Raw genomic sequence first — 24,946 nt, 5'->3', positions numbered from 1 at the left:
TTTAGCTGGGAAATAATTGTATTGCTGTAAAAAGTACATTCATTGAGGTATAGAGCAGCGTATAATAGAAACACCCCTGTAAAGCACAATTTGGAGCTCTGCGGTCCGAAATTGTACTTCAGTCCATCACTTGAGTAAATGTACTTGGTTCACCCTGAAAAGACCAAACTCAGATTTTACATGATTTATGTACATGGATGGATTATGAGAAAATGGGTACCTGGGCACAGACAGGTAAGAGCCCCCCGTCCCGGTCCCCGTCCCTCTTACATAGGACCCCCAGACTGAGAGACAGATAAAATAACAACTACAACAACTACATGTGTCTTGTTTTTGTCTTTCTGTGTCTCTGAGGTCGTTTTTCATCCCTTGGTTGTTTTTGCGGTCTGGTGGGTGTGTGTCTCTTTTCTGTGGTCATTGTTCAGGCCCAGGCGTCCGCCGATAAGCCCGGTAGGCCTGCTCAGTACCTCCATCCACGCCTGTATACCACATCTGTAAATTGCTTGCCCGGTGGAAAATCTTGGCACCAGCAAAGGTTGCGACACCCTGCACCCCCCCCGCCCCAGCTATCGTTTTCCTCCTACGCACCTGTTCAGATTAACGTGTGTGGACAGAGTGGTGTAATAATTAATGGGGGGATAAAACATGAAGTTACAAGGCAGGTTGTCAGACTTCTCATCCTTGGAAAGACAGGCCGGAGGCTTCCCTACGTCTGCGTCTGATTTTTGAACCAATTCTGCAATGGTGCAAACCCCAAAATCAAAGTTTTGCGTTGCTATTTCGTTCACGTGTGTGTGTGGGGGTGGTGGACAAACTGAATGACACGGAGGGAGAAGGAGAGAGGGCTCGCGCTCCCTCCCACCGCTCGTGCGCACCGACTGTGACTGCGCTCCCTCTTTTCCTACATTCAAACATGGCGAAACTCTTTGCCATTATACCACCACCATCACCCTCACCCTTCTCCACTTCATCGTCCTCGTCGCCGCCGCCAACAACGACAACACCACCACCACCACCACCACCACCATCATCATCATCGTCATCATCATCTTCACTATCATCATCACCATTATCTCCGTTACCGTGATGACCCGGGAGGATGGAGAAGTTGTCGGCGAGCCTGTCGGAGATCACTTGGAGCCCGTTGGCGCTGCCGTTGGACGCGGTGGTCAGCAAGTTCCGTCTGCCTACTCTGGTCCGTCTGGCCCACGGTAAGAGACAACCTTCCCTTAAGGGGCTTCGACCGCCAGCGCGACCGTTAAAAACTTTCAGGGCTGCCGTGTATTCGCTTGACAACTGTTAGCTAACTCTGCCGCTCCTCCGTCGCTTCACAGCCACCAGAGGTAAGACAACCGTGACAGTAAGGATGAGGAGTAACGATAAATGTGGATTTTCCAGTTGGGAAACGTGAAAGACACAAACGCGTATCGAGTAAAGTGCGTTAGTACGGGGTTTTGTGGATGTAACGACGCTGAAATATAACGACAAGTGTAGCAATTAACTGAGGAATCTGTGCAGCATTTTAATAGTGTCAAGGTTGCCAGGAAAAATTTCCGCTTCCGGTCAAAACGTTCAAAATAAATTCTTAACCGTATCAGAATTTTTTTTTAAAATAAGTTTTTAATGAAAAAAAAAAACTGGCTTAAAATATTTTTAAACAATAAAATAAATGAATAAATGTAATCAGCTATCATTAACTTAGAGGTTAACCTCATATAATAATTGTGAAACAATTTAGGCAGACATTTTAATGGGGGTTAGCGCTGAAGCAGGTGATTTATCAATTAGTCGATTGACAGAAAAGTAGTCACTAACTGTTTTGATAATCGAATGATAATATTAACTAAAGTAATATTAAAGCAAAAATACCAATCATTCCATGTATTTTCCATGTTAACTAATTATTTTCCGTTGACTGGACGAAGAAACACATTTACAGACATCACTTTTCACTTTTGGAAGTTGTAACAGGCATTTTCATCTATTTTTTGTCATTTCATAGACCAAACGATTATCAATTAATGATATAAATAATCTGCAGAATAATAGATAATGAACATGGTCTTTAGTTGCAGCCCTAATGGGGATGCTCGAATAGTTTAAAGCAGATATTTAAATTCATTTACAATGTGTATATAAAAGGTTTTGTCTTTTAAATGAAAGCTGGGCAAATAAGTGTTACTTCTCTTTCTAAAATTATATTTGATGGTCTCTCACGAACTAGAGGTTACCCACTTTGACTAGACGGGCAACATTACCCAGAGTTCCTTAGAAGTGATTCCAGTGAACAGCACACAGTACTAACGTCATGTTTACTAACGTCTGACGTTGGTTATGTTTTATACCAAATGACACTTAAGAGATTAGAGGCTCTCTCGGCTGTTTATGAGCCTGTATTATGGGCTCAGATTAATTAATTAATTGATCTGTTCCTAGACCTAGGTGACATCAGAAATCACTTTAATCAAAGATGCAAAACTGTGATGTCTCAGTCTTGGATGTGCTTCGCTATTGTAGCGTCACTTTTTACTTTTGGCTGACGGGTCCAATAAAGATAGGGCTCAGATTTGCTTTGAATCAAAATGTATAATTGATTCAAATGAGGTTTCTGCTAAAATGAGGCATGCTGTCAAACAAAAAGACTCCATACAGAATATAACATATTTCCTTTTTTTGGAATAGATCATTTGTTTTTTTGTTCATCGTGTGCAATATTTTGGATATTATTGATGTAGTTTGACAAAACATTTGAGAAGCCACTACTACTGTTACAATCAAGTGCTATCATTTTTCTTGGGACAAGGTGTACAGTGTATTGCAGTAAGTTTTACCGACTGTCCCGGCTCTCTGGGCACATTTCATGCTCTTATTTTGAAACCAACATGGCTTTATTTCCGTTATTATTCCGGTTAAATGTGGCTACCTTGATGCAGCTGCAGCGTTCATTCTCGGCCACAGACTTTCACAGTTTAGACTAATCCACTAACGTGGATACGAGAGTTAATATGTAACATCTGGGTTCAGTCTTCTTTTTATTTGTGTTGTTTTCTCACGCCAACGCGATCCTCCACTGAACCAGATTTCGGTGTCTTTCCTTTGGGATCGGGCGACGGGTGTCGTGGCCAAAGTTGTTCCAGTCCAGCGAGACCCGGAAAGCCACAAAGTGTCTGTTGTGCTGCTGAAGTGCTGCTCAATTCTTTTCATATGTAAATGCTGTAATCTGTCGGTGAATGTGGTGAATACTAACGAGCAGCGACGAGGGTTGGTGGTGGTGGTGGGGGCTCCAACTTTCCTCGGTGGACAAAAGCGCGCACCCGAGCCATGTCATGGTCCCCCCAGAAAATTACGCACCTTACCGTCTCCGGCGCGTGTGCGTTGCAGAGAGAGTTCACCCGTGGGTGTTTATTAACGGCTCTGTAGTTAGCCCACAGATGACAGCTTGTTTGCACAGGCCGCCAACCCAGATGGTGGTTTGGTTATTTACAACAGGGTATGATGTCAGCAAGCCAGCTTTTCTCCCTCCATTTCATCATATTGACAACAAACAACAACAGTGTTTTATCCGGATGGCAAGACTGTGTTTCTGTAGTATGTGTGTGTGTGTGTGTGTGTGTGTGTGTGTGTGTGTGATGGGGAGGCTCTCCTCATACAGTATGAATGCTACCAAATGAACCCAAACCGCCCAATAAACAGTCGAAGCCATGTCATGATTGCAAAGTACAGTATTCTATGCAAATACAATGCACAGCCGACTTGTCGTGCATAAAGTGGCGTCTTCGACCACATGACAAAAAAGCAGCACTTTCTCTCTTAGTTCGTCGAGATAATCTACATGCTGCACCTCACTGGGGACAGTTACAGGATTTCTTACTCTTGAGTAGTAAAATAGTTCCAATGAGGGCTTCGACCTCTGAATATTTTCAGTATAACCTAAATGTCTAAGGCACCTTCAAATGTTTTGTTTTGTCCCAAAGCCAAAGATATTCTGTGTGCTATGAAATAAAACAGAAAAAGGCAGCATGTTCTCACATTGGAGAAACTGAAACAAGAGAATGGGCAGCACGTTGGCCTGAAAAAATGACTTAAACAATTGATTTATTATCAATATAGTGGCTAATTAATTTCCTCTCGATCAACTACTTGATTAATTGACCAAAGTTTCAAATCTAGTTCCAATGAAAATAAACCAACACATACAAACGTGTCTCAAGTTATCATCTAGTACTTTGGTCAAGGTCAGACCTTCAGCAGAGCTTACACAATAGATTAGGTGTTTGCATTGGACACAAATGTGTTTTTTGTGGAAAATAACGTTGCTGTGTTGCTTGACACCACTGAGGATAAGAGGGTAGATATGTCTGTTTGTGATTTGAGTGAACTGAACCATTAACATACAGTTAAAAACTTTGATATGTTCACTAGCCAGAGCAAACTGAGACACACAGATACAAATTTAGTGTCAAGCCTAAAGTGAAAATGAGCCAAACTCCCAAAAGAGAACAAGCTCCTCTGCTGATAATAAACTTTTCAGCATAGGACCTGTTGTATTTCTACTTACACTCCCACATCCTCTGTCCTGTGTTTCTGGTCATCCATCCATCAGCATGACTGTTAGACTAAAAGGTTTGGGAGTAACAGCTATCCCTGAGTAACAAGAGCAAAAAGAATTGCATCCATGTGATCTGTGTGTGAGCCTGTGAGTGTGAGAGAGTGTGTGTGTGTGCTGTGTGATTGAATTGTACCACTGCGCCATCAGAAATCAATGCTGTTGTGCTACACGATGGCTCTAGTGAAAGCTGGAGAGCTGTGCGTGTGTGTGTGTTTGTGTGGGTACGTATGGGGGCTGTGTAATAGTAGGTTGCCAGTTGCATAGCGGGGTCCAAATGAGTAGGTTAGGGGTGGTGAACCGTCACTGATGGTGGTAATTATTGACACTGAATCCTCAATGCATGTGTGTGTGTGTGTGTGTGTATGGGGAGGTGTTTTAGTGTTTTCCATTGCTGAGCCACTAACGGTGACCTTAGAAATTAAAACCTGAGGCCAGTTGACTGTTTGTGAATCCCTAATCCATTTGTGTGTGTATGTGCGTGTGTTCCAGGTGAATGTGTGGAGGGTCTGTCAGAGGAGGATGTGGTGCTTTTACACTCCTGTCGTCAGTGGACCACAGTGACGGCCCACAGCTTGGAAGAGGGACACTACGTCATTGGACCCAAGATAGACATCCCTCTGCAATACCAGGGTGAGTGCACACACACACACACACACACACACACACACACACACACACACACTGCTTTTCTACACTAGCATGGACAAAAATTCCTAAATAGTCAAAATTTGTCCTGACCTTAAAAAAAAAACCAAAAAGCAAATCTTCCCTAAAATGTCCATTTTATCTAGGGGGTAAAAATAAATACACATTTTTGTCGCAAGGTCAAAATTTTCCACTTGTTCTATATTTGGTGGGGAATTCATGTCACTTTGGGGGTAGGCAAACAAACACATACAATAGACACAGTAGAATTAGACTGATACCGTATACTGCTATTGGCAAGTAATGATGTCTGATGTGTCGACATTTCTTCGAAACTTGCAATGACATTTAATTGAATTTAGAATTTTTTTAGTAAAGCTTGTGTTTATTTAATTGTTTGGTTAATGACATGATGAATATTAGAGGTATCTCTAGTGTTGAATAGTATGGTCTTAAAGATAAACTAACGTTTTTAATGATTTTTATGATGGGAATTTTATGACTTCATTAGATTGTGATATATGACAGGAAATGAGGGAGGAAGAATTGCAACAATTGTCTCAGACAGACTCAAACCAGGGATGTTGTGGTTCATGATCGTCTTCTTAACCTCTAAGCCACAGGGGGGCTGTAAAGATAAATTAAAAAAGCTAAAATAAGTTTAAGTTCAATAGTTCGTCCCCATTTCAAACAGGCTGATCCGAATTAGTCTTGATGTAACTCATATAATAAACATGAACAGAAAAAAATGGTTGTATAAAAGCATACAACCACACAACCCAATACAATGTACTGTAGTCACAGTAGATGCCTCAGTAGAACAGTCTCCTCATTTTTTTTTCTTCGATATATAGTGATTCATCGAGAACTTGGCAGATAACACTATTCAAAAGCTATGACCTTTCAAGCCTGACATAGCAAAAAGCCCAAATGTAAACTCCCAAAGAAGGTCTCTTTATAGAGAAGGAAAATGAGTTTCACGTAATCATTCCAGTCACAATCTATGATCTAAACTGTGACAGTAACAGTACATTTACATTGCATATGGCAAGTTCACGAGCAGAGCTGAAATAATTGCGCTGTTAATCAATTAATTAATCGACAGAAAATTATTCAGTAACTATTTTGATAATCGTTTAATCGCGTCAGTCATTTTTAAAGAATGCCAAACATTTGTTGGTTCCAGCTGTTCCAAAGTGAAGATTTGCTGCTTTTCTTTGTCATATATGATCATAAAATGAACATCTTTGGGTTGTAAACTGTTGGTTGGACAAGATTAATCAATGATCAATCATCAGAATAATAATAAGTCATTGAAGATAAACTTAAGTTGCCGCCCGAGTCGTAGGTTCAAACCCCACTGGGGATGACTGGAACCCCTCTTTGTAGAGTTTGCATGTTCTTAAAATGTATGTGACTTCCCTCTGGTTGCTTCCGCCCAAAAGGCACACATGTCAGGCATTAGGAATACTCCTGCCCGTGACTTTGAACGAGGCATTGGGCTCACAACTAGATCCCACAAGCAATGTGGAAGCACAGTGAGTGCCCACTGCTCCTAAATATGTGGGACAGCTCAAACTCAGAGAATGAATTTCCCTACTAGGGTGAAACCCTAACAAGCAACGGTCCCCTAATGAACCAGTCATTACAAGCGTATGCTGTGCAGCCAAACATTGTTCATGTCCTGACCAAGAAAACATTTCTAACACTGTTTTTCAGATTAAACAAACAAGGTGAAACATGTTAATTAGTGATCTTTAGAAGTGCTGGTTGGCAGATTTTGTTACCTTTGGCCGGTCTCGCTGTTTCCCCCTGTACTTTCCAGCCCTTATGTTATGCGAGAAAGCAAATACGTTTATTTGCCAAAAATGCTGAACAATTCCTTTAAAGCTTTACGGGGAACCAAAGGGGAAAACTGTATATTTGGTGACCAAAATTACTTTACTGTTATCCAATAAATACCACATTAGCACAAACAGTGATTTCTGTGTTTCGGGTGAGGAAGTCACGTATTAAAACTTGAAAAACAGTGAAATGGTCACATTTAGATAATAATAATTAAAACATTCAATCAGACCCTAATATTAGACCTTAGCAAACAGACATATACCGTTACATACACCCATACACACACTTACTACATTCCATATTCATACAGCCAACTGGCTACTGAAGGTGTGACCTTCCCTGTCTCCTCCTTTCCATTCACTGGTAGTTTTCCCGCTGAATGAGTCCAGCCAGTATGACCTCACCGGAGCTCATCCCCACAATCCCATTGTTCGGATTCTCCATCCATTCACATTATTCACTGTGTAACTGGATCTTAATGCCTCCTCTCCACTGCTTCCTCCATTGATGGAGCACTGATATTACCTCACACTACTGCCGCCTCCCAGGCTCCTTTTCGGAAGAAAGAGAGAGCATTTGGGTGGGAGGGGGTATGTTGAGATCATTGTCATTTTAGACATTTTAGCATTTCACATCACAAGCATGTGACCACCAGCATTAGCAAAGGGAAGTAGGCAGCTCCAAGAACCAAGGTCAAGAACTCAAACAGTAGTTGTGTCAAACAATAAATAAGAAATACAAATGTAACAGAGATACGTGAAGTAAATAACAAGTAAATAGGTGCTGGCTTAGTGATTCTTATACAGTCTGTCCTTGGGTTTCCAAAAGTATTAGAGTGGGCCATTTAAGTGTAACAGTGGGTTGCACTGGTGTAGCCAGGCTTTTCTTACGGCCCTTATGAACCAAAAGATCCCAGGACTAGAAGTATTGAAAAGTTTAGGAATTACACAAATTTCTTGAACACATTTTTGTCATTACCACTGCACATGAAAACCTGGGACGTTTAATTCGTAATCCTCAAGACTTTCATCATATCAAACTCAATTTCTGGCACTCTATATAGTAGTTTGCATCGTCAGTGGCAGAGTCTGTTATTTCCACGCTGGATTCAAATCTCAGGCACACTGACAAGGGATTCACAGCAAACAATGCATGCTCATACTGGACAAAATTCAAAGGACAAGAGCTGGCTCATGCGCACATTATATTACTAAGACGGTCTAAGTGTTACCACTTGTAACTATGGGTGTCGCCAAATTAACCAAACTGAAATTTTAAGGATTATAACTTTAAGGCAGATTAGGAGGTGGTGATGGGAAAATTGCAGTCATCTTGGACAATAATTTTTAAAACAAAGTTACTTTACCTAATAGTCTTCATTTCAGTTTTGCCATATGAAACTCTAGGTCTCCTAAATTTAAAACACGCAAAACAGCAGCTCCAAGATTCATTTGGGTTTTATATCTTCATATTATTTCTTGTAACATTTGCCTTCCCTTGCTGCTCCTTTATTTCAATCTACTGGCTTCCAGTTTTTGTAAAAGGGCTGGCATATATGTGTCTTGTCAGTTAATGATGTTCATGGCAGGGACTTTTTTTAGGAGGAAGTGACTGGGGATAAGGAACCAAAATGGTTCCGCTGGCGGAAAAGGGGCTTCACAGTAAGAGTCTAACAGGCAACAGCCTTGTAAGGGCTGCTGTGGGGTGACTCTTGATTGTTGTGTGCATTGCTGTCTCTGGACCCTGGAGCATTACATCAACCCGATGTCCACCATTTTAATGATTCCTTTTGGTTGGAAAGAAAAACCAAGCTAGCAAAGCTAATTAAAACCCATGCTTATTTTTAGGACTACCTTTATGTCTCTCTAACTATAACAGGTGAGTTGTTGTTGAATCAGAGGCCATTGCCAGTGATGAGCTAATGTCTGTGTGATGACTTCATACAGGAAGTCTAAATAAGCTTAGGAGGAGAGCAATATAGGTTCCCCCCTGGGGATGGACAACAGGATGCTCCCTCCTCCTCCTTATCCTCGCCACGGCTGTCTGTATCCTCCTCGGTCCATCAGGGAGCGGCAACAGTGATTGAAGAGTAGAGGACAGAAGACCCCAATGATCCCTTGTCATGACTAGGTTTCAAGGAAGCAGCCACTATTGTAATGGGGCAGTAGCGGCCAAACCCTTACTTGTAGGGATTTAAAAGCATCAGAGTGATTCTGTTTTTATTTCTTGGAACAACCTTTTCTCACAGAGTAATATTAGCTTTTTATTTTAGTGTCACATCTCAGTAACATTTGGAGTCTCGCTTGTAGCCAAACGATCCCCATACTAATAGGAGTTACCAAGATGGAGCTGGAGTTTGTATGGTATTGTGGTAAAACCTGATTCATTTGAAAACCCCTCCTCAGCCTGTCACTTTTTTAGGGAAGGGGGTTGGTGGGTTGTGTTGCAAAGTAGCACTTGCGGGTGGGTGGAAGCTCCTTATCCTGGGGGCTCTGTTTGAATTGGAAGGCGGGGGGTGGAGGAGAAAGAGGGGGAGAAAGAAGGAGGGAGCTGCTGGTGAGAAGGATGGTGGAGTTTGGTATTCTGCTCTGCCCTCCAGACAAAAAAAAACTTTCCCGTGTCTCTTTCCCTCAAACACAAACACTTTGACTGTGAGAAAAAAGGAGGATCCTTCGAGGGTTATCATAGTTCAATGCAAGAATAATATGAGAGCCATTAAAAATGTTTATTTAATACAGCGGACTTGGAGCCCATTGTGCATTCCTTAAGTGGTTCAACATCAAAAGGTGGTACAAACCACAAAAATTTACAGTTTATAGACCACAAACACAGTTACTGGACGACAACAATGGAGTGCATACAGTAAGTGTGAAAGACGGAGGAGGGGATGAGCAAGGGAAAGAAAGGGTGAAAGAGAGAGAGTTGTGCATGTGTATGTGTGTGTGTGTGTGTGTGAGACAGAGTGTATGTGTGAGTGTCTCCATGGTGATGTGTCTCTGCTCTGCGTGAGAATGGGGGTCCTTTATTGGTTGCCATGCCAACGCCGTCAGCTTTTGATTGGCCGATAGCTGGTGCCAGGTCATAGGTCATGGAGGTGTCTTTGTATTCTTCTCGTCCAAACAGTGTCTACTGCGGATGTGTGTGTGTGTGTGTGTTTGGAGTAAGACTGCAGGAAGTCAAAAAGAAAAAAGAAAGACAGAACAAAAACAACTTTTTGCCTTCCTTTTCCTCCCTTTCCTCCTCTTCTTCCCTGTGCTGCTTTCTTCCTTTCTTGTCCTCCTCCACTTTTCTCTACCCATCTCTCTCCTTGTCCTCCTTCCTTCCCTCTCTCCCCCATTTTCTTCATCATCCTCTCTCCTCTGGGCTCCCTCTACTTTATTCTTCTTCTGTCCTTTCCTTCACTTCCTTCACCAACTCACTTCTTCTTCCGCCTTATTTTCTCTTCCACCCTTCTCATCTCCTTCACCTCTACCCCCATCACCATCATCCTGTTTCCACCATCTCTGTAGGCAAGTTCAAGTTGTTGGATGAAGACCGGGACGTCAGGGATCCTGTCCAGTATTTCTCCAGTGTGGAGGAAGTTGCTGGAGTCTTCCCTGACCGGGTCTTTGTCATGGAGACGATCACCTTTAGTGTCAAGGTTAGCACTTTCTCACATCCTCATATAATGCATTTCCAGCTCTACTCTACTTTACTTAGCCTTTGATAGGCAGGTAAAGTTGTATCCTGGTCTTCCCACTCCAGGTTATTTCATAGTTTTTGAGTAACATGACTCAGTCTGCGCACAACCTTCTAGCAATGCATTATCAATTCCCCCTCACCCATGCATGTGTGTGCTGCAGGTGGTTTCAGGGGAGTTCAGTGAGGACAGCGAGCCCTACAGCTTCACTCTGCAGGCTGGAGATGAGCTGTCACTCATGGGGAAAGCGGAGCTGCTCTGTGCCACGCCCTCAAAGGAAAAGACGGGACTGAGTGCACTCCTGAGACGCCTGGGAAAGACTCCTAGAAGTAAGTAAGGCCGAACTCGGTGTGTTGAGTTCTATGTTTTATGGAGTCCTATTTCAGTGGTTGCACATGAGGATGAGGAAAAGGGAATCAGTGACATCAGTGGCAGTACTGTGTGGGATGAGATATTTATGCCTGGAAAAGGGTACCTACTGTTGATTTTTAAATCTATATGGATGATTTTGCTTTGTAACTTCTGCAAGAAAAAGGTGCCTGGACCTTTTCAGCTCCATCTCTTTGTTGTCTACTTTCACCAGAATAAAGATGGGTTTATCCTCGTTGAAAGAGGTTAGGAGACTACTGGCGTCCACTCGCCGTCTTTGCGTTTTTCATTTGTCGATAGAGCTGTGGTATTTACAGTAGAAATGGCTTTACTGGATGTTTGATAGTGAAAACGAGCAGATCACTGAGCCTTTCTTTAGCTCGCTTAATACTGCCTTCACTATCAGCAACATCAGCATCTGCACCAACGTCAGAAACTTATAGGAGAAAACACAAGCTGCACAAATTCACCAATTACAGCTCTTGTGATGTCAACATGGCAGGTATGTAGCTACGATAGCTCGGACATGTAGTTAATTTGTTTAGGAGGTTCACATCAGCATAGCATATGGCTCTGTAGATATGCCCAACCCCCTGAAGGCACAACCATGGATTTTCATATTCTGGTGTTTTATTTCCTTAGTCTCTTTTGACCCTGTGCCCCTCCACCTCTCTGTCTTTGCCTCCTCAGGTAAAACTCCCTGCCTGGTCTGTATGAACCATCGCACCAACCAGAGTGTCAGCCTCCCCTTTGGCTGCCGTGGACGCTTTTGCACACGCTCCCCCCTGGAACAAGGCATGCTGGGAGGGGAGCACACGGTACGCAGCATAATTGAGAGGGTTCGCCTCCCCGTCAATGTGTCCGTACCTTCACGACCGCCACGAAACCCCTACGACCGCCATGCGGTCCGTGAGGGCCACCGCTACAAGCTGCTCAACATCGTCAGCAAGACGGTGGTGCTCTGCATGGTACTCCGCCGACAGGAAGTCTCCCCTTCCCATTTCCTGCTGCTGCGTTGCATGCCCCGGTTTAATGTGGCCGAGGCCTCCGTTCACACAGCGGCGCTGGAAAGCCTCCTACTGCGACACGCGTTCGACCCCGATGCCTACTCTCGTGCCGTTAGAGAAACCCGGCCAGAGCTAGAGTGTATGACAGAGGAGTGTGTGAGCCCGCGGCGCTCTCGCGTGTGTGTGTCGGGTCAGGACTCGTTGGCACCGGCACTGCAGCGCCTCTCAATGTGCGGGTATGGCGGTGGGGTTTCGGACAGCCTGTCACAGCGCTGTAGGGACTCTCTTGGGGAGAGACTGGGGGAGGGACCAGGTGAGGAGAGGGAGTATGTGACTCCTGAGTGGACTGAGGCTGAAATGAGGACCAGTGAGGAAATCCCTTATGAGGAACTCTGGACCAATCAGACAGCAGAGGGCTTGGGGAAGGAGCCAAACCTCATCTCCTTCCATTCGTCTTCCTCATTGGATGGTTCTCTTGGTACCATGGTGACAAGAGTGTCTACCCCGCCACCTGTACCTCCCAAATCTGATGCTGTGAGTTTCAGTCTTCAACTCCTGTCTTCCCTTTTGTCCCTCTGTCTCTCATTCCTCTTATCTGTCCACAGCAGCATCCGGCTGTAAAACTCAGGATGCCTGGCTTGAATTATTCATACATTACAGCTTTTAAACCTCACCAACTGACCACATAAGCACACACACACAGACACACACACACACACACACACACACACACACACACACACACACACACACACACACACACTGCCTTCCTGGAAAGGCTGCCATACACTCACAGCACATGAATACATACGTCATCACTAAGCACGCAGGTACATGTTTGCTGTATTCCGGGATACAATAATTCAATAAACGGTACTGAACTATTTTATTCCCACAGCAGAGTATGACACTAATGGAATCTGTGGTTTTAAGAATGAACAAATTATTGTTGACTTCCTGATAAAAGATGGTGACAAAGCAACAGTCTAACCATTTCAAATGATAAAAACAGAAAACAAAATCTATCACAATACGTTGGTTGTTGTATAAGTGCTAATCCAGAGGCTTTGTTTATTGTAATTGCTGTGTATCAGTACTGCACTTTCCAAAAACCTGTCAATCAAACAGGCTGGGTTGTTTTTTTCTTAGAGTTTCAGTGAAGTTTTAGTTTCTGCAGATGACGGTTTCTTTTTTTTTTTTCCTGCTCAGCAATGTTGACAGTTGATGACAGTGTCAGCTCGTCCAACATCTGTTCAGGTGGGGCAGTACCACTTATTCTGCCTGTACATCTGGAACTATTTTTATATTATATTTGTATATTATAACGCGAATCGCAAGTTCCCACACACCAAGGTTGCGTCTTGAAATAGCTTTACTTCTGAAAAACAGTTCAAAAAACATATACCCAAACATATTCAATTTAATTTCATTTGGTTTCATTGGTCCTTATATAAAACAGAGCAACGTAGCACAAACTCTGGAAAGAGAGAATAGTTAATCTTTTTTCTTTAACAAATGACTTAAACAATGCATTGATTTTCCAAATTCTTGCTTAGTTTTTTGTTGATAAAGTAAATGTAAGCGTTATTACAGTTATTTCAAACGACCGTTCCCTAGGTTTAATGACAAAACTAGTACGTTACATCCTCAATAGCTTCCTAAGGGTTCAGTCATTGGTTTATTCATCAGGGCTTTGAACTCAACCCCCGAGCACTCGACTGAATAGTTTTAAAGTTATTTCAAAGTTTCTTTTGTAGTAACCAAGCTCCTCTTCGTCTATTGATTGGAAATGACCTGGAAGCGTAAAATGCATCAATATCTGTAGAACCATTTTTTTCAGTGCATAGTGTAGCAACCAGATATTAAGAACTTAGAAGTGAAAAAGTACAAACTTTAATGAACAACGTGTGGTGCAATCATTACTGTGTTACATCACTTGATAGAAACAGATGAATCAAGTTTATTGAACATAAATGGGAAGGTTGTGGAATATTCCTTTTTAAGTGCTTAAGTGGATAGTGTACTTTAAGAAGTGTAGCTAAATTTCTTCGTAGGATTGTTTTGGCTACTTTTTTACTTTTTCAATCTGATTTATTCTTTTATTACTTTACTAATTTTAGGGGTTGTACCTACACTGCTATAGTTCATCGTGCTCCTCGTGTTCCACTGAAGGCTCTTATGTTCCTCTGTAAGACGACCAGTTCCCGCATATATGAAGCTTCCTTAAAACCAAATGGTTTTTAAACCAGAGAATGGTGTTTCCTGTTGAAAACAAGGTTGTTTTTGTTGCTGCTATTCCCCAACGTTAGAGTGCATATGTTAGTGTATATGGCATCTGTGTTTGTAAGGGAGGCATTATCACGCTTGTTTTGTTTAATTAACTTTTTTCTTTTAAAGTGATGGCAGCCAGCAGCAGCACAGAGAAGGTTTGTGGGTGTTGATGTCTGTATTGCAGCTGGATTATACCCTGTCACACACACAGTTCCTCATTCCCTGATATTTAGCCTGCCAAGACACTATCTGAGTGTTTGCGTGTGTGTGTGTGTGTGTGTGCATGTTTGTTTGTCCGAGGTGTAAAGGTCATTAAGTTTGGCATTTACCATGCAGAACACTGGGACAAGTCAGCAGACACACACACACAAACTGGAGCCTCCTGAAAAGTCAAGTTTTAGGAGTTACATTTTTTGCTGTTGTAGCTCTCATTTTTCTGTGTGTGTGTGTGTGTGTGTGTGTGTGTGTGTGTGCGTGTGTGTGTGGTTGCCTGTAGGTGAGAGAGGAGTGTCGCTACTTGATCGCCCCTCCGGTCCCCCCTCGCTGCTCTAAAGGGGGCTCTATCTCCAGTCCGGCCCCCAGCCCCCCTGTCCCACCTCGCTTCCCAAAAACCTCCACTTCCCTGAGACAAAACCTCTCCTTCTACTCCTCTGGACTTCAGGACAGGTACTTTATGAAGGTCTTGTTGTAAATAAAAACATGCAACAGATCAGCCATTATATTACATTTTTTGGAATTATTAGTATAATTACTGAGAGGAGCAGCCGCCTTATCTGATCTGACATTGTTTTATTTTGGATGTGCTTTATGACGCAAACAGGAAGAGGTTTGCGTTCTTCTAGCTCGAATTGAGCTTAACTAACCAGTGTTTCCTAAACAAAGGATGCCACCAAATCTCATCCTTCTTGCTCTTTAAAGCAGATGATACTGTTTATAGACGGGAAGAACAGGAACAAATAGGAACTTTCTCTTTGCAATAGGACATAGTAGGGATAATTTAAATTTGGTGTAATTATTGAGAAATTCACAAATTTTGACTAGTGTTGTTAGATGGAGGCTTCCATTGGATCCCAGGTTAGCACAATGACTTTGACAATAGTAAAGTGATGTTTTTCAAATAGCTATATACAGCACCCTCAGGTACGATTTGTATCACTTAAGCTACATGTTTCAGCTCTGAAATATGATGCAGTTTGGTTGATTACCATTTTATTGTATAAATTATAAACATACTTTGGCTTTCTAGTAGATGACATTACCTTATTTGACATTTTTTAATCAGATCGTAATGTTTTGTTAGTTTTATTATTCTTTAGTGGTGCAACTACTATTAATTATTAATCTGTTGATTTTTTTTTTTTTATTATTCGATTGTTTAGTCTATAAAAGGAGAAAAATCTTTACATTGCTGGTGGTGTCCACCCAAGAGTCCCAAACCCAAAGATATTCATTTTATAGTGATATAAAACAGAGAAAGAAGCTGAAACGACCAAACATTTTGGATTTTCTAAAAAAAAGTACAGACATGATTAATCGATTATCAAAAATGTTTTCAAATAATTCTGTCAGCAACTAATAAATTAATTGACTAATCATTTCAGCTCTACTATTTTTTAGTAATATCCTGAATGACAGTATAGTTTTTAATGGTCCAAAGACTATTTCAAAGCCTTTTGGACACTGACAAGAACAGGCATTTTGAAAAAAGACTTTTTGGCTCCCAAAATAATGGGAAATATCGAATGCAGCAGCAGAATATATCAGGTACTGGCTGTGCAGTCAACCACATTGTAAAATCCATATTGATCAGACCAAAGCTGGTAAGCGCTGATTTGGTCAGGCCAAATCAGTGCTGTAAATCTTCACGTTTACAGTTTTTCTGAGTGCTATAGCACTCAGAAAAACCACAGCTTTTTTATGCCAACATAACTGAGACGGTCCTTAAAGTGCTGAGCAAGAAAGCAAATTTTACACATTTACAGTTCCATGTCTAGTTGACGTATAACTATTTTATCAACTATATTTTAATGAGTGTATTTGGAGTCAGAGCCTGTTTGACAGCGAAATATAGTAATTTAAATACTGCTGAAATAACTAATATTTAAAATGACCATGTTTAATCCTGTTTTATCCTACAGGTCTTGATGTCTTTTGACTTGCAAAACCTCAATAAATGCTTGCTGGGAAATAACTTGTTGGTATGGTCAAATAACAATAAACTATAGCCCAGAAAATGTGAATGATTTCAGTTTTTCATATGGAATTTATTGGTGTTAAATCATGCTGACTTATCATGGAAACTAATCCCATTTTCTGTTGCTCTGTCCCAGCTGCTCACCCTCTCCAGATGCTTCCTTGTACTGTTACCCGTGCTCCTGGGCAGACTGCCCTGCCCCTAACCCTGCCAGTCCTGAGCCAGTCCCTGCCGTCCCCGCAGACAACACAGCCAATCCTCAGCCGGCACAGGCCACCTGGGCAGAGCCGTGGGTGGATTCCTTCACCTCCTCCGGACCCCGACTCAGGCCACCACCTCCACAGAGTCGATTCGCTCCATTTGGGGCGTTGAACCCCTTCAACCGCCAGTCCCCTTGCCCCTCGCCTGAGCCTGCTGCCAATCCCCCGACAGATTCCTCCAGAGGTGCAGAGGGCGGTGGGACGTCCACGGGGGTCACTGAAGGGTTGTCCCCGCCTCCTGACCCCACCTGGCGGCCTCCTGCTGACCTGTCTGCTCTGTCATTGGAGGAAGTGTCAGCATGCCTGCGGTTCATTGGTCTATCAGAGGGAGCGGTGGCAGTGTTCCAGAGGGAGCGAATTGACGGCAGCCTCCTAGTGCAGCTGACTGAGGACATCCTGTCACATGACTTCCAACTGAGCCGACTCCATGTCACCAAGATCACACAGTTCATACAGGGCTGGAGGCCCAAAATCTAACACACGCACACACACACACACACACGCACACACTGTCCAGATAATGTGCCTGTCGGCTCCTGAGCCTTCCTGAACGTGCCTTCCACTGTGACCAACTGGCTGCTGAGCCCCACCGACTGAGCTGAGACTTTGCTGAAGGAAACCACGCCATCCTGTGGTCAAACTGTAGAACCGACACTTGACCGGCTCTCACGCCAAGAGTTTCAGACAGACTGACTGCATATTTCCTGTCTGAATCACAGACTGGGACTAGTTTACTAACAAATGGCTACAGCAGAGAGCTACATGATGAAAGTGCCCCATTTGGTATTTGGGGCAGATAGTCAACCACAATACATCCTCATGCTACCAAACAACAGAAAGGTTTTAAGCACTACTTACATTTGTGCTGCCTCCCTGCTGTTGTCCGTCATAAAACCTGACAAGAGGGGAAAACATGCCTTCATTTGACATAAAAACACTATGACAAATCGACAGAATTCCTGCAGTATCTACGCATTTCATAAATTACACCACAGTTGGGGTTTGAAGTGAGACGGGCGGTAAGGGATTCACAGTCTCTCTTTGTTGACCAGTACGAGATGTAACAACACAGATGTAACAGCGAACCCGTCCCCTACACGAGCGTCTTGCGCAGCCTTCATCATCACTGAGCTTCATTGGCATGTAACTGGCATAGATAAAAGAGTGAGAGGTTCTCAGGAGATGAGAAACAGCTAGTTGTTGAAAGCTAAATAAAAAAAGAAAAATCTAGAAAGTCTGAAATCTTAGCACCCAATTAATCACTGAGTTTCCGGCACTGATCAGTGATTCATTGAACCATCTCAGAATATACAGAATTTTGTATCAAGGCCATTTTGTGCTTTGGGACAGTGACATTTTTATTAAACCCCCTTTAAGGGTACCACAAGACGTCCTCTCCGTAGTCAGATACACAGATGTGTTGCCATGCTACAATCGAATTTTTGAGTGCCTCACAAATAGAGTTCTCAAAATGTACCTCGGATCACTTCTTCAGATGTGCTTCATTTAGCCATGCGTAATAATAAATGAAACTGCACTTGGTAGTATGATCACGTAGCCATTTGGTTTTTACTCCTTCATTACAAACACGCACACGGATGACAGCTTGAAAAAAAATACAGGTCCGGTGTAAACAAACAGTATAAGAAATGTCAGAAAAATTTGGGGAAAGTTCCGCAGCCCCATAAAAGAAGACACAATTAGAAACTGTTGAAGGATTACAACTGTTGCATTAGATATTAAAATAATTGTCGTAGTTGTAAAGTTATTAAATAATAAAAAGGAATAATTTAATAGGAACATTCACTTTCTGAAGTAAGTTGAAGGAAATTTTGATGGGTGCTTTTTTCTTATTCTCTTAAATTTCATAGACCAAATGATTAACTGACTATTCAAAAAAATAATTGATAATGAAAATTATCATTAGTTGCAGCCCTACATTTTCATTTCTAATTTGGTATATAAATACCTCCAAATCTGTACTGAAAATATGTGCAAAATGCTACAGATTTGATCTGTTTAGGCTGAACACACACAGGCAAGACCCGAGTCTCTGGCCAGATGTCTTCCAGGAATAAAAATGGTTGGTTCTGAATGAATCCAGACATCAGAAGATCGAAGGGCAGACGTTTGCTTCCAGCTCTTCAAATTAAGTGGAAGCCTGCTCTGTGAATTCTACACACAGTATATGTCCTGCTCAATTAGGGGTATAAACTATGCCTCCATACAAATACTGATGATAATAATGTTATATAACCAGGGACTGTAGCCTCAGCTACACTGAGAATTATGTCAAGAAGCAAGATCATCCAAGTTAGACAGATAACTGTGAAAATGCAATTTATGTTGTTGTAAATGTTAAAATTAACTTGTTTATTAGTTCTTACGATTCTCTTGTTGCCATACAAACTGCCGTCCTCTGAAAATGTTTGAAATAATCCTCTTTAAATTCCATATTCCCAAAATTCCCGAAGGCTCCATACCCCCCCCCCAACACACACACAGACACACACACACACACCTCCTCCTTGGTCTACTACACCTACATAATATTGATGTACTCTCTGTGATCATGTTACTGCAAGGCCACTGTAAGAAGAGCAATGAAGAAATAAATGAGAACACAAAATAAATAGAAACTTAATGACCTCTGAAAATCAAGTTACCCTCTCTTTTGTGCCCTGGTGGTTGCGGGGAGCCGGAGTCATAGCAACACGCAGCCGGGGGGTTGTGAGGCTTGGTGAAGATAAAGCCGGATACAGTAGCACAGTGTCTGCATTGGTAGAAAATGATATTTAGAAAGAAAAAAAAAAAAACGGCATCCCGGATCTGTCAGTTTTCGGAGACCTGGGCAGTGTGTCAGGCTATTTTAGCCATGGGTAGTTGCAGCCACAACACCACCAGTATAAGGTATGATGGACAAATGACAAAAAGGCAGCCAGGTCCGCTGTTAATGAACTGCAAACTAATACATCTTGTTCCAGGCACAAGTACGACCACTTACAAGCACAGCTCAAACATTTACACTTTGAAGTGAAGCCAGCAGTTACAAGATCAATCAGAGGCTTATGACAGATCCGTAAACAGAAATGAAAAAACGCAAAGAGAAAACATCACAGTTCTTCAGAGGCATTACATTTCTTGTGTCACGTACCACGATGAACGATGTCAGTGATCCACTGAGTGATAAAACCGACTACTTCGCCTCGGTTTAGCTAGGAACGACAGAAAACATGAAAAGGTGGGGCTTCGGTGTTAAGCAGTGGTGGAAGAAGATCCTTTACATACGTAAGAGTACCATTATAACAATGTCCAAATACTTCTGTGCAAGTAAAAGCCCTGCATTTAAAATCTTTCTCACGTAAAAATGTACTTAAAGTATCAAAAGTAAAGTACTTGTTCAGCAGAAAAAATGTAACTGTGACGGATTATTGTTAATATGTTATTGTATGTGACGTTATTAGATCAATGCTGATGCATCAATGTGTAAGCAGCATTTTATTATTATAGCTGGTCGAGGTTTAGCTAGTTTTAACTACTTGATATCATAGACTGGATATAAAGATCTTTATAAACAGATATCATAGGTAGTTTGGTCCAGGGGTTTCCAACGTAGGGTTCTGGGCCCCTGCAAAGGGTCACAAGATTGATCTGAGGGGTCATGAGGTGATTAATGGGAGAGGAAAGAAGAAAAAACAAAGGTCTTAATACAAATTTCTATTCATTTTTTTGGGACTTTTTTTGAATATTTGCTTCTCTGGGAAATATCTGAATATCTCAAACAGTTCTATGACTGAAACCCTGTGAGAAGTTCAGAGGGGAACTGTTTCTCTGAATGATCTGCTAACAACTCATGAAACTTGACAAAGACCCCCAACCAAACACTGCTTTTTTGTAAGTGGTCACATGCCAAACATGTTCGGAACCACTGGTTTATTTATTTATTTATTTATTTTTTTTACAATGGAATGTATTTTACAAGCTTATATAAGCGTAGAATTACTTTTTACGTAAAATCTTACTCTGAAAAGTAACTATAGCCGTCAGATAAATGTAGTGGGGTAAAAAGCATCATATTTGTCGTGAAATGTAGTGGAGTAGTATAAAGTAGCATAAAATTAAAATACTCAGGTGAAGTATAAGTACCTCAAAACTGTACTTAAGTACAGTACCTGAGTAAATGTAGTTTCCACCACTGGTGTTAAAGAGTAACCTCCATGGATGGTGGGTAGTGTAATATTTCACAGGGAACTCCTCAGGCATCTGAAATCAGACGAAGGGTTTAACATTAACAGTGAACGAAGGTCAGTGTTAAAATCTACAGCAAAATTTGCATTTTCAGAAAACGAATGATGAATTTTTTTCCTAGGGCACCTGTGTACAGTTATATTTGAGATAGTTTCAGGAATTTGTTGCAGCTACTTTTTCCCCTATGGACCCCAGGAAGACCGGCTGTTGCGCCGGTTAACAGCTGATGGGGATCCAAATAAATGAATATTGTGACCCTACACATATTTTCTGAATTTGAAAGGAAAACGGACTCATTGACAGCCATCCGATTCAGGAACCGCCGGTGTGTACCAGAGGAGTTAAATACAGAGCAAAGAAGAAAAAAGACCCAAAACTGTGGTGCATTCCTTCGGTGCATGCTCAGGTCATATCCAGTTTGCTACAGTCTTGTGAACTGGGGTAGTCGTGGGTGGTTTCTGCTAGAGAATCCATTTTTTTTGGGGGGGTCATTTGTAAAACTTCTGGCTGGGGTTAAAGCAATGTGGGATTAGCACAGACACCTCAGAGAACGATGCCTACTTCAGGGCTGCACCATCCCAAGATTCGATTGAGATGATCCCTGGTAACCTAACGAATTGGCCTGATCACCTGGTGCATATGGCTCTGATTCAAGATATGTGTGTGTGTGTGTATCAGGGTAAGTTGTGTGTTTTAATGTTCCCTCCAGGAGGCACAGACCCGCCTCATTTGTTAAGCGAGACACCAGCTGGTACCGGACGTCAGAGTCTGGCGGACTCCAAAACAAACACACGTGATCACTTTCAGAGTGAGGCTCATGAGTAGATCAGACCAGAGGATGTCAGTCACTTCGGATTTGTATCCTATTTCCTGTCTTCTTTTTCATTTCCACAGATAAAGAGGCTTTTTTTTTTTTTTTCTTAACAGATTTACAACCTACAACTGATAACAATTAGATTCACCGTGTGAACATAAAGATCACAGATAAAATACTGTAACAGTGGAGTCACTGCCTAAATGCTTTTTCTCGTAACTGACTCAACATGTTGTTTCCTGTGGAAAGAGAGAAAAGGTAAATGCCATGAAACATGAAGTACATTTAACTACCGGGACATGAGGGCCAGTAAATTAGCTACTGGCGGTCTCCGTTTTGCACTGTACTTGTGGATGCACCAACCACTATCCCTGGTTTACCTTGACACCGGAAGACAAACTATGGACATCAAATGTGATGATACCTGCAAAAAAAAAAAAAAAAAAAAAAAAATGGCCGCTACACATGAATCGAAAACTATGTGAATCATGTCTGTGTGCTAAGATCTGACTTGAGCTACGACTCCCGGAGGGGAGTTGTGTATTCGATGCAAATCGTGGCGACTGAATGCTGAGGGGTTTTTAACGTGCACGATTTGCCTCACGTCGAACATACCCAGGAGGGCCCGAAGGCTGGTGCACTGGACCCGATCCCCCTGCTGCCTTTCACTTTCATGTCAAACGCTCGGGGGAGACCCACCTGAAAACACGCACGCGACAAGCGGCTTGCAGACACTGGGAGCTGACCCCCCCCCCCCAAGTGAGGCTCTTGACCTTAACACACTCCGGTGTGACCCAGTAGCCACGAGCACAAGACAGTGGCAGTGCCTTCACGCTATGAACTGAATAACTGATTAATATGAGTGTGTGCATTTATACCATTTTAGGAAAGTCTCTGAGTGGCCCCTGCTCCAGGCAGCAGTCCCAGCACGATCTCCGGTGTCCCCAGGAGCTTTGTGTGTGTGTGTGTGTGTGTGTGTGTGTGTGTGTGTGCTCATGCGGTACCGCAAACTACAGAGAAGAGACAGAATCGGAACTTAGTGCTGAAATCTTACTCCACATAAGCAGCATTTTTCACACCTTATCTGGCTCCTGGTCCTTCACACACACACACACACACACACACACACACACACACACACACACGCACACGCACACGCACTGCTACTGCTTCGAGGCCTCCATCCGGGCAGTTCCACTACGGATGGGGGACTTTCCCCATCACCCGCCGTTCCGCTCGGGGTGCATCCGCACCGGCGGTGCGCTCGCCCGGCACGCGCACAAACTCATGCGCACAGATGCATACACTCCTGGTTCATCATCCCACATCTGTCAGTGGGAGACGGAGACGGAGACGGGTAGTCAAGACTGTCAAAAACAGAGTCTCTCTCTCTCTCTCTCTGACACGCGTTTGCCGTCTCACGCCCCTCTGCCACAAACACACGCACACGCCGCGGCTGTTGTACCACCGAGTCGTGCAACCGCCACATCATCCTTGAGCTCGTGGCTGACGTGTGTTTTTTCGCGGCTTGATGGAGAGAACAGTGAAAAAAAAGGAAAAAAAAAAGATGAGAGACCGTCAGACAGAGGGCCACCGGTATTGTGTTATGTTAATTTTCTGCGAGTTTAACGCCGTCCCCGGAGAATGTCAGCACGAGTAGCACGAATATACCCTTGAAGAGTGCCCTTGCTCAAGGACACTTACTGTTGGCATGAGCCAGCCTGTCACCGGGTGAATTGCAAGTCAATGAAAAGTAAATGTAAAAAAAGTAAAATTTTTTTTTTTTTTTTTTTAACCAATCCCCCAAGCCCGAGTCTGCGTGTGGCCAGAAATCTAAGAGTGAAAGTAGACACCGAACTGTCAGACTGCTAGAGGCTGGTGTTCACGAGTGAATCCATAAAACAGACACTGATTTATTGATTTCGTGTCACATACCTGACGAGAAGGGACATTTGAAGGAGGGGGAGAAAAAAAATAAAGAATTTAAACTTTACTTTCTCGCTTATTTGAATTTTATTTTGGAAAACAAATATATAAGAGGGATGTGGCGATACAAAAGAAAGAAGATGTGAGTAAATATTAGGGAATATTGTTCCTCATTAATATCAGGCGTTCGCAATATGTCCCAGTCACCGCTGACCCTGGCATGAGATGCTGAACACTGTCCGTTTAGAGATTCTGCAGCTTCTCCTTCAAATCTGAAGCTTCCGCTGCCATCTCCTCCTCCGATCTCCACTTGGAGGGGATGTCCTCGTTTTCGCGATCGTGCTTCTGCAGCTCCTCGTATACGCTGTCGTTCTGCTCGAAATCCCCCTTCTTCCTGGGCAGCACGTGGACGTGGACGTGTTTCACGGTTTGTCCGGCCTCCGGGCCGTCCTGGATGGCAATGGTGAGCGAGGTGGCGCCGAAGTGTCTCTCCACCAGGCCGGCCACTCTCTGGGTGGTGCTGAACAGGTCCGCCAGCTCATCCGGCCTGAGATCCCGAAAACGCTCCACTGGTCTCAGGGGGCACACCAACACATGTCCGGGCACCACGGGCTTCCTGTTGACCAGGGCAAATGACAGCTCGGTCTGCAGGAACACCGCCGAGGCCTTGATGAGATGCTGTCCGAAGCGCGGGGTCGACATGTCCCGCTGACTCGTCGGTAACGTCCCGGCTAATGCAGGCGTCGGGGAGCTCGCCAGCCCGTGAGTCGGCTTGAGCGACGACTTCCGGCATCTAATACTGGCTTGAAGCCCCGGCGCGAGAGGTCCTGGAGAAAAACTCCGGCACCTGCCATCCGCCCCTCCGAGAGCGAACGAGTGTCGGATTGCAAACAGGACTGGGACCTCCCGAGACGCAGAATTAGCTCCGGAGCCCAACATGTTATTGTGCTCGCATTGTTGTCTTTTGTTTGAGAGAAAAAAAAAAAGAGCTTTATGATGTCGGTTGTATCCGTTTTAATTAAATTTGCTCCTAAAACCCAGCAGGCATGTCACTATTCATTGGTCCTCCAGGCATT

The 24,946-nt window shown here is 43.1% G+C and overlaps 2 protein-coding genes across 2 annotated transcripts; one reads left to right on the top strand and one right to left on the bottom strand.

Moving 5' to 3' along the window:
- Positions 1–656: 656 nt before the first annotated feature.
- gareml (GRB2 associated, regulator of MAPK1-like) lies at positions 657–19,372 on the top strand. Its single transcript, XM_040126205.1, has 7 exons — positions 657–1,211; positions 5,099–5,239; positions 10,612–10,742; positions 10,945–11,110; positions 11,841–12,691; positions 14,925–15,094; positions 16,759–19,372. The coding sequence occupies exons 1-7, from the start codon at positions 1,100–1,102 to the stop codon at positions 17,357–17,359; spliced, it is 2,172 nt and encodes a 723-aa protein (XP_039982139.1). The 5' UTR covers positions 657–1,099; the 3' UTR covers positions 17,360–19,372.
- Positions 19,373–23,938: 4,566 nt separating this feature from the next.
- On the bottom strand, positions 23,939–24,939 carry fhit (fragile histidine triad diadenosine triphosphatase). Its single transcript, XM_040125597.1, has one exon. It carries the CDS (start codon positions 24,807–24,809, stop codon positions 24,114–24,116), a length of 696 nt encoding a protein of 231 aa, XP_039981531.1. The 5' UTR covers positions 24,810–24,939; the 3' UTR covers positions 23,939–24,113.
- Positions 24,940–24,946: the final 7 nt, after the last annotated feature.

This window comes from Xiphias gladius, chromosome 4 (genome assembly GCF_016859285.1).
Source record: "Xiphias gladius isolate SHS-SW01 ecotype Sanya breed wild chromosome 4, ASM1685928v1, whole genome shotgun sequence".
Taxonomy (NCBI): Eukaryota; Metazoa; Chordata; class Actinopteri; order Istiophoriformes; family Xiphiidae; genus Xiphias; species Xiphias gladius.
Note: the sequence above shows the minus strand (reverse complement) of the source record. Positions and strands in the feature narration are given on the sequence as shown.